This window comes from Bombina bombina, chromosome 5, assembly GCF_027579735.1.
Source record: "Bombina bombina isolate aBomBom1 chromosome 5, aBomBom1.pri, whole genome shotgun sequence".
Classification (NCBI taxonomy): Eukaryota; Metazoa; Chordata; class Amphibia; order Anura; family Bombinatoridae; genus Bombina; species Bombina bombina.
In genome coordinates, this window is record NC_069503.1 from 629,134,705 (window position 1) to 629,150,869 (window position 16,165).

The window sequence follows — 16,165 nt, forward strand, 5'->3', positions numbered from 1 at the left end:
TCCTGCAGCAGCACACATGATTTGCAATTACAAGAGATTCTTAAACAGCTCTTTGGCTATAACATCCCCCACTTACCTTGTTCACTTCTACGGGGGGGGGGGGGAGCAAGAAGGGGGAGGGAAGGAAAAGGCTAGCTTAAGGGATATGTTATTAAGCAGAAGGAAGTCCAGAGACGTTGTAATGACAGCCTGCCCTAGCAAATACAGACTAACTAGATCTACCACCCACAGGCTCAGTAGCATCGGCCACACAAGGAGACAAGTGGTACCACTGCACACATCAGCCTTCAACACTGTATGGCTTCTCTGCAGCGTGTGGCTGATCTTTAAACCAGTCTGCTCTATTGGTCCAAGGAGAACTGCAGCTGCAGTAACTTGAGAGAGGTAGCCACAAATAATGCAGAGGGTGGGCTAGTGGTAGGGGCAATGCGGGGCTGCTGGCTCAACAGGTTATGGGATCTCACCTGGTGGCTGCTCCTGGTCAATCCTGACAGCTGTACCTGGCTGCAAGTGCTTGTGCCTAGTTTGCTTTTTGCTGACAGCTACCACTCCACCAGCCCGCGTGTCCTCCACCTCGGCTCCCGCCTTGTCACAGTGTGCTGTTGGGGAGGGGCTTGAGGTGTGTGGTTGCCGTGCGCACGGGGCAAGTCTCTCCCTCTTGGTTACTGCTACTATGCTTGGACCCCAGCCGGCTATGTCTGGGAGAGGGAGCGTGGTGGATCCACAGCGGTTGTGGTGGCTGGTGGGTGGGAGGCTCCTTTTTTGAGGTGGGAACTGAGGGATGAGGAGCACAGTAGATGCATGATAGACTAAAGAGTGAGAAAAATTGCTGCCCCCTCCAAAGCTGCCGCCCTAGGCACGTGCCTTGTCTGCCTAGGTGGTAATACACCCCTGTAATCACTAGATTACTTTTTTATTTAATCAAAAAGATTATACATCCTTAAAGGGACATTAAAGTCTAAATTCAACATTCAGGTAGAGCATGCAATTTTAAACAACTATCTAATTTACTTCTATTATCAATTTTGCTTAGTTCTCTTGGTATTCTTTGGTAAATAATTATCCTAGGTGAACTCAGGAGTGTGCACATGTCCTTAGCCATCTGGCAGAAGTGTTTGCATCAATGTTTATAGCAATGTTGATGTTTCAGATAGGTCATACAATTTTAAAGAACTTCATAATTTACTTCTAATTTGTTTCTTTCTGTTGTTGAAAAGCACACCTAGGTAGGCTCAGGAGCAGTAATGCACTACTGGGATATAGCTGCTGATTGGTGGCTGCACATATATGCCTCTTGTCAATGGCTCATCCAATGTGTTCAACTAGCTCCCAGATGTGCCTTGATGCTCCTTCAACAAAGGATACCAAGTGAATTAGCCAAATTTGATATAAGAAGTACATTGGAAAGTTGTTTAAAATTGTATGTTTTGTCTGAATCATGAAATAAAAATTTGGAGTTTCATGTCCCACAACGATACTTCAATTTTGTAAAGAAAAGACTGCATCATTTTTCTCTATATGCTCTTTTATTTGACCTAAATTTTATATACAATTATTGTAAATGATTAGACAGTGAATTCTTCATAATTGTTATAATTAATATAAACAGAAGTTTTCAGGCGTTAATGCAACAAACGTCTATAAAAAATCTTGCAGAAAATACTTGTAGTTCATTTTAACATCTGTTTAATAAATCTAGATATATTATTGTATCATATAATCTATATTTTATTTTATATTTAAAAGAAGCCACCCATCAATCACCAGGATTTAGTATCACGTCTCTTGCCATATGCTTGATGTTCGGAAATGTCTTCACAGTCCCATTCTCTTTTTCATCTTGCTAAAAAATAAAAAATAAAGAGAATCTTTTGAAATAACCAAAATACAAAAGTCATAACTGTATTATTTAATTAAAGGGATATGAAACCAAAATGTATTCTTTTATGATTTAGATAGAGCACTGGTTTTCAAACCTGTCTTGAGGGCTCCCTAACAGGCCACATTTTGAGGATATCTGAACTAGACCACAGGTGAAACAATCAGCTGATTAGTAACCATGGTTATTTTACCTGCTCTCATCCAAGGTAATCCTGAAAACCTGGCCTGTTGGGGGGCCTGAGAACAGGTTTGAAAACCAGGGAGATAGAGCATACAATATTAAACAACGTTATAATTTACTTCTATTATTATTTTTCTTTGTTCGCTTGGTATCTATTTTTGAAAAGCAGGGACATATGCTTAGGAGCCGGCCCATTTCTGGAACATTATATGGCAGCAGTTTTGCAAGAATGTTATCCATTTGCAAGAGCATTAGAGGGCAGCACTATTTCCTGCCATGTAGTGCTCAAGATGCCTACCTAGGTATCTCTTCAACACAGAATATCATGGGAACGAAGCAAATTTGATAATAGAAGTAAATTGGAAACTTTTTTAAAATGGTTTGCTCTGTCTGAACCACAAAATACATTTATTGGGTTTGATATCCCTTTAAAAATATAAAAACACAAAATAATAGAGTAGTTGCCTTTAAAATGGCATTGTTTAAAGTTAACACTTTTTTCCCTGGCTTACAGTTGTTAAAACTGAACTACAATTGTGCGTTATTTAAAACAGTTACATTGCTTTGCAAATGTTCTGCTTGTAATTTACCACTTTTAAAGGCGCATCATGACCACTGTTTATCTTAGCTCATATGCAAGACGGCGTGCTAGCAAGCAATTACTGACATTTTATTTCTACTATTCTTACTCATGCTAAAGTCTTCAATGTGGAATTTAAAGGGGCATTAAACATTAAATACACTTTATAAGCAAAGTACTGAGGTTATCTCCCGCCTTCCTCTAGTCATAGGTGCCGCCATGTTGAAATCTAGATTTCACTGCATTCCGGTGCTGATGTATTTGCACATGTGCAGCAACTCTCATTCAGATACCCCTAGTGAAACCAGGGTTCTAAAATGGTGGCACCAATATTTAGAGGGAGGTGCATGAAACGTATTTGGTGTTAAAATGTTCATTTTAAAGTATAAATCTCTGTCCTTATGTTTGATATTATCTTTTGCATATGGCATTTTTACATACGGCATTTTTGCATACCATTGGTTCCCAAGGAGATAAAAAAAATTTTTACAAAGAAAAACAGCAAGATTTTCAGCTAGATTACGAGTTTTGCGTTATGAGTATAACGCTACTTTTTCCCTAATGTCGCTATTACAAGTCTTGCAGGTATTAGTGTACTGCACACTTTTTTGGCCGTCACGCAACGTCCGTACCGCACTTTTAAAAAAGGTCCTTTTTCAATGAGACTCCCATAGCGCCGGTATTACGAGTTTTGCCTAGTAGGCCAAAAAAGTGAGCAGTACACCCTATACCGTCAAGATTCATACCGCCATCTAAAGTCAGTAGTTATGAGTTTTACGCTACAAAGCTGTACCATAAAACTCATAACTAAAGTGTTAAAAAGTACACTAATACCCATAAACTACCTATTAACCCCTAAACCGAGGCCCTCCCGCATCGCAAACACTAAAATAAAATTATTAACCCCTAATCTGCCGCTCCGGACATCGCCACCACTTAATAAATGTATTAACCCCTATTCCGCCGTTCCCCCGACATCGTCGCCACTATAATAACTCTATTAACCCCTAAACCGCCGCCCTATCGCATCGCAAACACTATTGAAATATTATTAACCCTTAATCTGCCATCCGCCCATTCCGCCGCTATAATAAACCTATTAACCCCTAAACCTAACCCTAACGCAACCCTAACCCTAACACCTCCAAACTTAAATATAATTAAAATAAATCTAAATAAAACCTACTATTAAAAACTAACTAATTCCTATTTAAAACTAAATACTTACCTGTAAAACAAACCCTAAGCTAGCTACAATATAACTAATAGTTACATTGTAGCTAGCTTAGGTTTTATTTTTATTTCACAGTTAAGTTTGTATTTTTTTTAACTAGGTAGACTAGTTAGTAAATAGTTATTAACTATTTACTAGCTACCTAGTTAAAATAAATACAAACTTAACTGTAAAATAAAACCTAACCTGAGTTACACTAACACCTAACATTACAATAAAATCAAATAAATTAAATTAACAAAATACATTTATGTAAATTACAAAAAAAATAAACACTAAATTACACAAAATAAATAAATAAATAAAAACGACTTACTCTTAATCTAATAGCCCTATCAAAATAAAAAAGCCCCCCCAAAATAAAAAAAACCCTAGCCTACACTAAACTGCCAATGGCCCTTAAAACGGCCTTTTGCTGGGCATTGCCCCAAAGAAATCAGCTCTTTTACCTGTAAATTTTTTTTATAAACAGCCCCCCAACAGTAAAACCCACCACCTACACAACCAAACCCTCCAAATAAAATCCTATCTAAATGAACCTAAGCTCCTCATTGCCCTGAAAAGGGCATTTGAATGGGCATTGCCCTTAAAAGGGCATTTAGCTCTTTTACATTGCCCAAACCCCTAAGCTAAAAATAAAACCCACCAAATAATTGTCTGATTGGTATAGCCAAAAGAATGCAAGCTCAATCCTATTGGCTGATTGGATCAGCCAATAGGATAAAAGCTCAATCCTATTGGCTGATTGCAACAGCCAGTAGGATTTTTCCCCCTTAATTCCAATTGGCTGATAGAATTCTATCAGCCAATCAGAATGTAAGGGACGCCATCTTGGATGAAGAAATTTAAAGGGAAACTTCATTCTTCAACAGACATCGTAAGAAGAGGATGCTCTGCGCCGGATGTCTTGAAGATGGACCCGCTCCATGCTGGATGGATGAAGATAGAAGATGCCGTCTGGATGAAGACTTCGGCCCGCCTGGATGAAGACTTCTGCCGGCTTCGAGGAGGACTTCTGCCCTTTGGATGAATACTTCTGCTGCCTGGATGAGGATGGATGTCCGGTCTTCAAAAACTGTAAGTGGATCGTCGGGGGTTAATGTTAGGTTTTTTTAAGGGTTTATTAGGTGGGTTTTATTTTTAGTTTAGGGTTTTGGGCAATGTAAAAGAGCTAAATGCCCTTTTAAGGGCAATGCCCATCCAAGTGTCCTTTTCAGGGCAATGGGGAGCTTAGGTTTATTTACATAGGCTTTTATTTGGGGGGTTTGGTTGTGTGGGTGGTGGGTTTTACTGTTGGGGGGTTGTTTGTACTTTTTTTTCAGGTAAAAGAGCTGATTTCTTTGGGGCAATGCCCAGCAAAAGGCCCTTTTAAGGGCCATTTGCAGTTTAGTGTAAGCTAGGGTTTTTTTTTATTTTGGGGGGGCTTTATTATTTTGATAGGGCTATTTGATTAGGAGTAATTCGTTTTTATTTTTGATAACTTCTTATTTTATTTTGTGTAATTTAGTGTTTATTTTTTTGTAATTTAGAAAAATGTATTTTGTTAATTTAATTATATATATATATATATATTTATTTTTTTTAAGTAATTTTTATTAAGGATTAAAATAGACATACAGAGATTTCTTTGTGAGATAACTAAAATAAACAGACAGCATGTTGAATAGCAATGAAATGACATATAAGCAGATACGTACATATATCTAATATAGAATACAATATTGCAACCAACTGTCTAAGTGATACTTGCAAAATAGAATAAAAGGAAGAAATATCAAATGCTAATCCTCAGTTTTCTACCTCCATACCATAAGAAAGGCCACTTTTGGACCTCCAACATGTCTATAATACAAAATAAGAGGGAGGTTACTTTAATATAAGGGCCCTTTTGGACCTTTCAAGTGCGATTGAAACATATTAATTATAACTAAGACATATACAGCTTATAAAGTATGTATAACCATCAAATATAGGGAAAGGGTAAAATTATGGTAACAAAGCTTAAAAACATATAGATATAAAAAACATATAATCCCTTTTGGATCTTTTAAGTACTATTGAGACACGTTAAACATAGCTATATCACATCTTTCTAGTAGATAAAGATTATCCAACTATCAAAGATTGGGGAAGGGGTAATGTCTTTTTAGGAGTAAAACACACTATTTTAAAAGTATAGGAAAAGAATTCTATGGAATCTGTGTTCCGCTGTTTATTAAATAAACAAAGATTTAAGAGGGGGTGGAGCCAAATTTAGAGGAGCCACAGATAGAGAAGGGCAAAGCCAATTAAATTAAATAAGGGTCAATAAACTAACGTTTTCTCTAATCTCTAGACAAATATGAGCAATTTAACTAAATGTTACAATTAAACAGAAATATCTCATCCACATTTATGAAATAGCTTGCAAACCTAGCGTAGAATTGGTGGCTTAGTATATACAACTCATAAACATACATACCTAAATTACGTCTGCTGTAGAGGACTGACTTCAACTAATCCTGTCCTTGCCTGCCCTCTAGTGGTGAAACTGAGAATCTACAGTTTGTCACCCAATAAAATATTTTATAATCCCCGTACTGTGTTTTAAGAAATTTGAAAAGATATCTTAGACATCCTAAGAAAAACTTCTTATTACGTACTATCTAGCATAAAATAAGATATACAATCACTACCCTACGTATCTCAGCTATATTCTAGTAGAGAGAAGCATATTGTTAGAATTTCACTAAACGTCACAAATAGGACTTGCGTATACACATTAACTTTCTATATATCAAAATATGAATATGATCACAGAAGTACGGTTGAATACTTACAGTTACTGCAAACCAACTATTAATTGACATCCGTTCAGTACCAAGTCATACTACCAAAGCATGGGCCCTATACCCAAGCAGCATGCCGGCAACAATGCCTAGGTATTAAGCAGCAGAAAGATTCTAATATACTGACAAACGCTAAATGTATGTAGCCTAGGGCTGAATGACCCCAAACAGTATGTAATATCAAAGGAGAAAAGAAAAAAAAGAGAAAAAAATGGAGTAATTAAAAAGAAAACAAGACATGTAGCCATATTATTAGAGTCCTGTATATAGAAACCAGTAAGCACTATTACACAACGAAGTAATGGTAGTAAAAACATAAGCAAAACTAAATAGGGAGTTCAAAGTCCAAAACTAAAACTATGTTGTGATCTTCTTTTCATGGCCAGTAGAGTTAGTAAAGTCAACCTATTCCAAGTTTATGAGCTGAGAGACTGGTGTATGTTATGCTTTTTCCTGGCGGACTGCCAGAGGGACAGTGGAGTATACACGGCCAAAGCATTAAGGCTCTTCACATCCAGCTTCTCCCCCGTATAGGAGAGTAGTAATGTCTCTGACCAAGCAAACTGCAAGTGTGCAGGCAAAGTGTTAGGGCTCTTCATCTCCAAATTCCCCCGTAATGTTAGTTTTTAGTGTAAGGTAGGTTAGGTTTTATTTTACAGGTAATTTGTATTTAATTTATCTAGGTAGCTAGTAAATAGTTAATAACTATTTACTAACTAGTCTACCTAGTTAAAATAAATACAAACTTAGCTGTGAAATAAAAATAAAACCTAAGATAGATACAATGTAATTTAGTTTTAAATAGGAATTATTTAGTTATTAATAGTAAGTTTTATTTAGAATTATTTTAATTATATCAAAGTTAGGGGGTGTTAGGGTTACGTTAGGGTTAGACTTAGGGCTTAATATATTTATTTAGTGTTATTTAGTGATGTGGGAGGCCAGAGGTTTAGGGGTTAATAACTTTAGTATAGTGGCGGCAGTGGCGGCAGCGGCGACATTGGGGGCTCAGATTAGGGGTTAATAAATTTATGTAGGTGGCAGCGACATTGGGGGCGGCAGAATAGGGGTGTTTAGACTCGAGGTTCATGTTAGGGTGTTAGGTTTAAACATACATTTTTTTCCCATAGACATCAATGGGGCTGCGTTACGGAGCTTTACGCTCCGCGAATGCAGGTGTTAGGCTTTTTTTTTAGCCGGCTCTCCCCACTGATGTCTATGGGGAAATCGTGCACGAGCACATCAATACACTGCTTGTATTTGGGTTGCGGTATGGAGCTCAACGCAACCATATTGCCCGCACAAGCCGTTTTTTGCAAACCTGTAATAGCAGCGCTATTAAGTGGTGGAAATTAACGCAAAAATCGTAATCTGGCTGATTGTTAGCTATAATTTTTAATGTATAATTTGCAAAACATAATTCTTAAGTTCATTTTTATACAAATAAATATGAATATATATAAATTAATAAATCATGTATTGTTTTTTTTTTAGTCCAAAATGATAGCCTAATTTTTTTTTCAATAAATTTAAAGGTAAGAATGATCATGCAGCACACTCTGTAGGATTAATACTATTCCACATAGTACAAGTGCAAAAAATTGTGCAAAATTATGTATGTCAAATAAAGTGTAGTGTTTTATATTGCTACATAAGAAGTTTTATTAAAAATCCCATACATGTTTCATGATCTCTTTCCCTTTTCCCTCCATTCTCTCTTTCTTTTTCCTCTTTCTCTTCTTACTCTCTTTCTTTATCTCTCAATAAATATCTGTAGTACTATACCTTGGCCTCTACATCTCAGTTTGCCTATGGTGTGGTAAGCCATTTCCAATGGGAAGTCATTAGTATCACCAAAGTGCACAGCCTTCACTGGGAGGGCATCCTTATCCCGTAGAAAACCATCATCTGTTCTCCACACTTGATCATTGCTATCACAGTTGCAGACCTTATCAGGAGCTGAGCAGGTACCTGGGGAGGACAAAAACATTCTATAAATTATGGCTGTAAAATAGGGAAATTCTCTTCCCTTAATGTGCAAGATAAGGAGAATTTGTCTGTCTCCCTAGAGCTTATAATGGCTTAGACTTCGGGGCATATTTATCAAGCTCCGTATGAAGGCTCGCCGGAAACACAAGTTAACCTGTCCGCCTGCTCTGAGGCGGCAGACGATCAGGTTGATTGACACCCCTGCTAGCTGCTGATTGGCCGCAAATCTGCAGGGGGCGGCATTGCACCAGCAGTTCACAAGAACTGCTGGTGCAATGATAAATGCCGACAGCGTATGTTGTCGGCATTTATCGATGTGCAGCGATCATGATCCGCTATATCGGATCATGTCAGCTCGCTCCATAATAAATAGGCCCCTTCATGTCTATCTTATATTCTAAATTAACATAGTCCTGTTTTCCTCACCACAATCTAAATTCTCTATACTTAAAGGGATACGAAACTCAAAATGTTTCTTTCATGATTTAGATAGTGCATGGGATTTTAAATAACTTTCTTATTTACTTCTATTATCAATTTTCTTGGTTCTTTTGGTATCTTTGTTAAAAAGCAGGGACATTTTGCTTAGGAGCTGGCCCATTTCTGGAGCACTGGCTCATTTCTGGCAGCAGTTTTGCAAGCATGTTATCAATTGTTTCTTTAAAGATTCAGAAAGATCATGTCATTTTAACAAACTTTCCAACGTATCCTTTGTTGAAAAGCATACTTTGGTTGGCTCAGGAGCAGAAAAACACTACTAAGAACTAGCTGCTGATTGGCTTTTATGCCCCTTTAAACATACACATAATGATTGTTGTTTTCCAGGGGAATTAATTCTTCAGGGGAATTAAAGACCATAATAGTCATGTGCATGATCAGTTTCCTCTGTAGGTCCTGAGCCAAACTTCTAGATGTCGCTAGTGTTAAAATGACATGGTCTAACAAATTAGAGAATGCTATTTTTCAACTTTAATGGCCCTTTAATGGCATTTTTGTATTGTGATCCCTGGAAATACACACTGATAATACAGGCAGACATTCAGAGCTATGTTTTTGCTGAAAACAAGCAAAAGATTGTGAGCAACCATTTTGTCACAAAGCTGAATGTCAAAGTATGGAGATCAGTACTGCAGAGGGTCATCCATTTATACAACAAATGTACGCTTTTCTTATTTAAATGCTAAATTTTCTCAGATTCACCTCTGTCTCCTTAACCTGAGTAGAGCAAAGGATGTGTAAAAAGGTCAAATATATGAATTGGCCCCCTCTGATATTTGTGGGTATATATTCTGTTTTTACATTTAGCTTATCAAGAATGATATGCTCTCTTACAACCAAAGCAGAGGGAACTACACTTTACAAGGTAATCTTCATGTGAACGGATCATAACAGATTGTAATTTAGACTGTAAACTCTTTGTTACAGTACTGAATAAATATATTAATGAGGGCTCAGCGACACAGTTACATATCAGTATAATTATTACAATATATATGGTTTTATTTATCCTCAGACCTGTCTTTCCACATGCACAGCCTCCGGTGGCAGGATTAGCTCCTCCCCAGTAATTCATTCTTTTCCCATCCCAAGAAACCCACCAGCCGAATCCAGACTCTATGAAGCGAATATGGCGGCAGTCAAGCTTTAATATGATAACAAAGGAGGAAAATTCTGTTAAAATTGATATCGCCAAATTTTTGTGAAAATATCAATAACAATCATTATTTTATATGATCAAAATCATGTTGGTTATAGTAAAATACCTAATAATTGTAAAGGAGGCCTCATTATCTTCATACATAAACCACCATACTGGTACCATAGCTGGTTATTACCTACCTGGCAATGAGGACACATCTAACTGGCTGATCATCCTGACACATAAACAGCTACATAAAATCAGTGTAAATTCTTCAAATTACTTTGGTCTGTTCTTACATGTCACTATGAGTATACAAAATATTATAATTTTTCTCATAAACAAATTATACTCCTTATAGAAAAAGTCCGTACTATCAACACTAACAGAAAGCTTAGGTTGAAAATATATTTTTATACTTTTTCTGATTATTTCAGGATAAAAAAATCTAGACAAAATAAAATTATCCCTTACTGATAGTCAATAGGAATAATAAATATGAACTGACAGCAAAAATATAATTATGCTGATACAATATGAGTAAAGGACATTGTGCCATAAGCTTTTGCAATCTATTGTGGTGATTAAAGTTGCAATACAGTCCATAATTTATCAGCATAGCTGCCAATTTAAGAAATTAATAAAATAAATATAGAAAAGGTCACAACATGCTTGGAAATTCTATATTTGAATGAATACATTTTGAACGATATAACTTTATTGACTAATTTATTTTACCCAGTGAAATATGATCTATATATTTTTTGCAATAATGAGGTCTAATTCAGTCCATTTGAAAAGCTGTGTGAGGAGGTTAGCATGGGTTTTACAATTAATGCTATTAAAACCAATCAGAGAATAAAGTTCACATGAAGGGTATATTCTGGTCCTTTAGAAAAGCTTATCAAACTGATTTACTGCAAAATTCCCCATTAAAGTCTATGGGAATTTTCATTCATATATCATTCAATAAGCTTGTCTAAAGGTTTTAACTATAGCCTAGGTTTTCATATGATTTTAGATATATCTAATTCCTCACCCCGCAACTTGATAGGGGTAATCAGCTTCACCAGTGGGGTAGTTAAAGGATGAGAAAATAAAAGGTATTGTTTATATTCATGATTTTTTTTTACCCACATCCCCTATTGTATATACAGGATTTTCTAGCATAGTTGTTAGAGTATACACGTTTGACCGTCCATTGGAAGGACTATAATTTTTAGAGGGTAGCTTGCACCCAAGTGATTATAGGGATAGGAAAGTCCAAACTGGGTCAGCAGCAGTTTTCTCTCAGGACCAGCAGTACTCTGCAGAGTTAAATACATAGAGGTGCATGGCGGATAGTCTTAAAATGACATGCTTTAACAAATAAAAGCATGCACTTTTTTTGGACTATAATGGCCCTTTGATGAAAATATAAAACTAGTTGTGCTTGTGTGCAGTGTACTTAGGGTGAAAAAAGCTGAACAAAGAGTAAGTACCCTTGTTAAGAATCATATTAATAAATGAAGAATTTTAGTGTGAGATTGAAAGCAACCTGCATTTTGTAGTTTACACTGTGTTAAATATGACTTACCCTTACAAATTGTTCACATCTTTGGGATACTTTAGTAAGAGCGTTGAGCTGAGAGAGTTCTGCATTATAGGTTAACTCCCTCTTGTAACAACCAGCTTCCTCACAAGGTGTCACCCGCATGCGCCTCTCACTGTTGTGGCTAATCACCGTTATACCTGCAGCATGACACAGAATATACAGCAACTCTACTGTTTGTCCGATATATGGTAAACTACACATCTACATATAGCTAATCCAATAACATTAGTACATACTACATAGTACTTAACAATGTAACAAAGCACTAAAATGTTACAATACTATTTTATTAATAGCTCTCCCAGATTTATGTTATCCCAAAGCACTGCACAGCAGCTTTATATTGGTCTCAATTTAATAGTAGTAATAGTGAAACTAGAACCTTGCAGAATTTTTTTTATCTTAAAGGGAGACTGAACCCAAATTTTTTATTTTGTGATTCAGCTAGAGCATAACATTTTAAGCAACTTTCTAATGCACTCTTATTATCAAATGTTCTTTATTCTCTTGGTATCTTTATTTGAAATGCAAGAATGTAAGTTTAGATGCCGGCCCATTTTTGGTGAACAACCTAGGTTGTCCTTGCTGAATGGTGGATAAATTCATCCACCAATCAAAAACTGCTGTCCAGAGTTCTGAATCAAGATAAAAGCTTAGATGCCTTCTTTTTTAAATAAAGATAGCAAGAGAATGAAGAAACATTGATAATAGGAGTAAATTAGAAAGTTATTTAAAATTGCATGCTCTATCTGAATCACAAAATAAATAATTTGGGTTCAGTGTCCCTTTAACTCAAAAATTGAAGAATTCCAATCTATTTGATCCCTCTTGACCACCATACTAGGCAACAAAAGCGTTGTTTATCCGTTTTTGTCAGGAGATCAGAGTGGACGGTAGCATCACTCATATTCCTATGCAAAAAGTTCTAAATGGTGACTCACTTACTACTTTTGCTGAAGTCAAATAAACATTGCCACTCACTACATCTCTACAAACCTGACAAGAGAAATTTTAGCAGACCACAAACCCCTTTTGAAACTCTATGCTCAAAACGTGTCTTATCAATAGGAACAACTTCAATCTCTTATAACATTTTGCACAACATTACATCCCAATCTCTCCTTTCCTTTACCACTTCATGGGGAAGTGAGCTTAAAATATATATTAATAAACAACTGTCACATCCTGGAATGAAACCTGGGACCTCAGCTTCTTAGGCCTTTTCTATGTGCTATCCGTGCACTTGAGCTGCAGCCTGTTTCTTTGCTCAGTTGGTTTTTTGTTTTCCTTCGCTCTGGCTCCACCTGCCTGCAGCTGCAGGTAATTGGCCATTACTCTCAGGCTATATAAGCCCAGCCCTTCCAGCAGTCATTGTCTGTTTATTAAGGTGCTACTCAAGGTGTGCTTGTCATTGCTATTTGTATTGCTTTCTGTTACAGACTTGGATTTGTATACTTGACTTTGTTTTTTCTCTGACCCTTAGTAGTTTATAGGATTTGCTTTTCACTTTGATCTCAGACCTGGTCTTAAACTTCACTTTGCCTTAACCCCTTGTACCTTGCTGTTGCTGACCTGGATTATGATCTTGACTACGCTCAAGTCTGACCCCTTGTGTCTGTTACCTGTACTACACCAGATTGTATCCTTTACCAATACTATTTCCCTTGCTAATAATCTCCAGATTTATATAGTACTGTACAGTCTGGATTGCATCTAGACGCTTCAGGCTGGTTGTTATTCCTATCTCCACCTTAAACTAGCTTTAAGTTATTAATTAGATCGTATTTAACACCAACTTGACCTTCAATCCATCTAGTCTCTGGAAGATGCTATAGAGAGTGTGGGGGGAGGCTACGCTCTATTATATTTGTTGGGGCTGTGAGATGCTTAAGCCATACTAGCCCAGGTGATCTATTATATGGAATCTTCTCTAGGATGCCCTATTGTATCATCTTTGTTAATCTTTCTCCTCAACTATCCTCCCACGATAAAATGTAAATTTAAAATGACTTTTTTCAGGAATATGCTTAATTGTACCAAAAATGTAATTCCACAGTACTGGAAAAACACTCTTACATTAATGAATGGAAACAATTGGTAGCAAGAACACTCAACTTGGAAAAAACATATTATATTGAGAGCCAGATTACAAGTGGAGTGCAAATTAACGCTCCCGCTTGAGTGTTATTTGTGCAAGAATTAAGATTTTTGTGCTTGTGGGTTGTGCTCGTATGAGTTGAAAGTAAACTGTATTTGCTATTGTGATAACCTGATGAGCGCAAAAAGCCTAAATTAGAATATTGCGTGCATGATCACTTAATCCCCCATAGAAGTCACACCCCACTCTCACGCAAACACGATCGTATATTCTCATTTGCGCTAACCCAGCATGAAAATATGAATATTTCCCAATCCAATGTTCTTAAAATAACAAAATATTATATGTATTTATAAATACATATTTCTACATATATCTGATGGTATTTTGGTTAAAATATATCTATATCTATAGATGATTATATATAGGTATAGATAAATACATATATATATATAGGAATATCTATTTATAAATACATAGAACATATTCTGCTATGTGCAGAACATTGGAATATCAAATATTTACAGTAAATACATAATTAAAACCTTTATTAAATAGGAATATTGCATAAATGTTTTCATGTTTACATCTACTTAACGGCAAAGGGCCCCAATGCACTTATATGTATATGTCTATGTATTTATGTGTATATATGTCTGTAAATAAATATATGGAAATACAGAAATGAGTGTTACTAAGCGCTGGGATATACAAACTAAAAAGCCAGTGGGATAAAAAAGAGACACCCCTATCTCCCAACAATTGAAAACACACTAAATTAATAACCTATTTCAAAAGAAAAAAGGATATTAAAGAACCCACAGCGCTGTTAACAAACAGCTTAATTTAGTAAATTTGTTGCAATATATGACCAATGTCAAATCAAGCACAAGGGGTTAACAATAAACCAATATGTCCCAAAGAGAATGATTTAATCAGATCAAATTGTATAAAAACTAATTTATTACAATAAGTTAATAGCACAAAAGCGTTAATAGAAAAAAATGAAAACACTAAAAATACGCTGATCAGGCGTATTTAAAACAATAAATGAATAATACAATAACAAAAGCGCAGTATCTACACACAATGGATATAACAAGAAAATAAAAACATATAAAAACAAAGAGCTGAATGATGAATGGAAATACGACGATCCAGATGGAGCAGAAAGGATTTCCAAACGGATTTCTTCCAATGTCAGAAGGAAGCTGGAACGAGAATGGAGTCCAAATCAAAAACAAGCAGAGAGCCACATTAAAGGTGTTCAATTTGACTTACACCGTAGTGGTTCTCTGCAATGGTCCTGGGTTCCTTTGAGCAGCGGGGTAGCCGTGCGTGCCCTGGTTATGTACTCTAGGGAGCCGGTCTCTGAACAATCCTTTCTATTCAGAGGTAGATTATTACAAAACAACGGAAGCCGGTCAGCATCCCACTGATTGTCATCCTAACAGATACTGACCGGCTTCCGTTATTTGGTAATAATCTACCTCTGAATAGAAAGGATTGTTCCGAGACCGGCTCCCCAGAGTACATAACCAGGGCACGCACAGCTACCCCGCTGCTCAGAGGGAACCCAGGACCATTGCAGAGAACCACTACGGTGTAAGTAAAATTGAACACCTTTAATGTGGCTCTCTGCTTGTTTTTGATTTGGACTCCATTCTCGTTCCAGCTTCCTTCTGACATTGGAAGAAATCCGTTTGGAAATCCTTTCTGCTCCATCTGGATCGTCGTATTTCCATTCATCATTCAGCTCTTTGTTTTTATATGTTTTTATTTTCTTGTTATATCCATTGTGTGTAGATACTGCGCTTTTGTTATTGTATTATTCATTTATTGTTTGAAATACGCCAGATCAGCGTATTTTTAGTGTTTTCATTTTTTGCTATTAACTCTTTTGTGCTATTAACTTATTGTAATAAATTAGTTTTTATACAATTTGATCTGATTAAATCATTCTCTTTGGGACATATTGGTTTATTGTTAACCCCTTGTGCTTGATTTGTAATTAAATATATACACTGTGACAGAAAGCAAGGCCTCGTTATAAATGGAAGATATGTAAGACCAAGTATTCTACATGGTATTTCTCCTTTCAGTTAAAAACCCCAGGGACAGAGTGTGTGTATTTGATTGTG

At 36.3% G+C, this 16,165-nt stretch overlaps 1 protein-coding gene across 1 annotated transcript in view; it reads right to left on the reverse strand.

The window, feature by feature from the left end:
- Window positions 1-1,507: 1,507 nt before the first annotated feature.
- The window catches only part of LOC128659456 (uncharacterized), a 162,128-nt gene continuing 147,470 nt past the window's right edge, over window positions 1,508-16,165 (reverse strand). The window contains exons 12-15 of the mRNA XM_053713080.1: window positions 11,909-12,063; window positions 10,209-10,335; window positions 8,490-8,675; window positions 1,508-1,843 (exon numbers count right to left, since the gene is read on the reverse strand). Coding sequence (XP_053569055.1) covers window positions 1,836-1,843; window positions 8,490-8,675; window positions 10,209-10,335; window positions 11,909-12,063 — 476 coding nt within the window. The 3' untranslated portion in view covers window positions 1,508-1,835. The remainder of the gene's footprint in view (window positions 1,844-8,489; window positions 8,676-10,208; window positions 10,336-11,908; window positions 12,064-16,165) is intronic.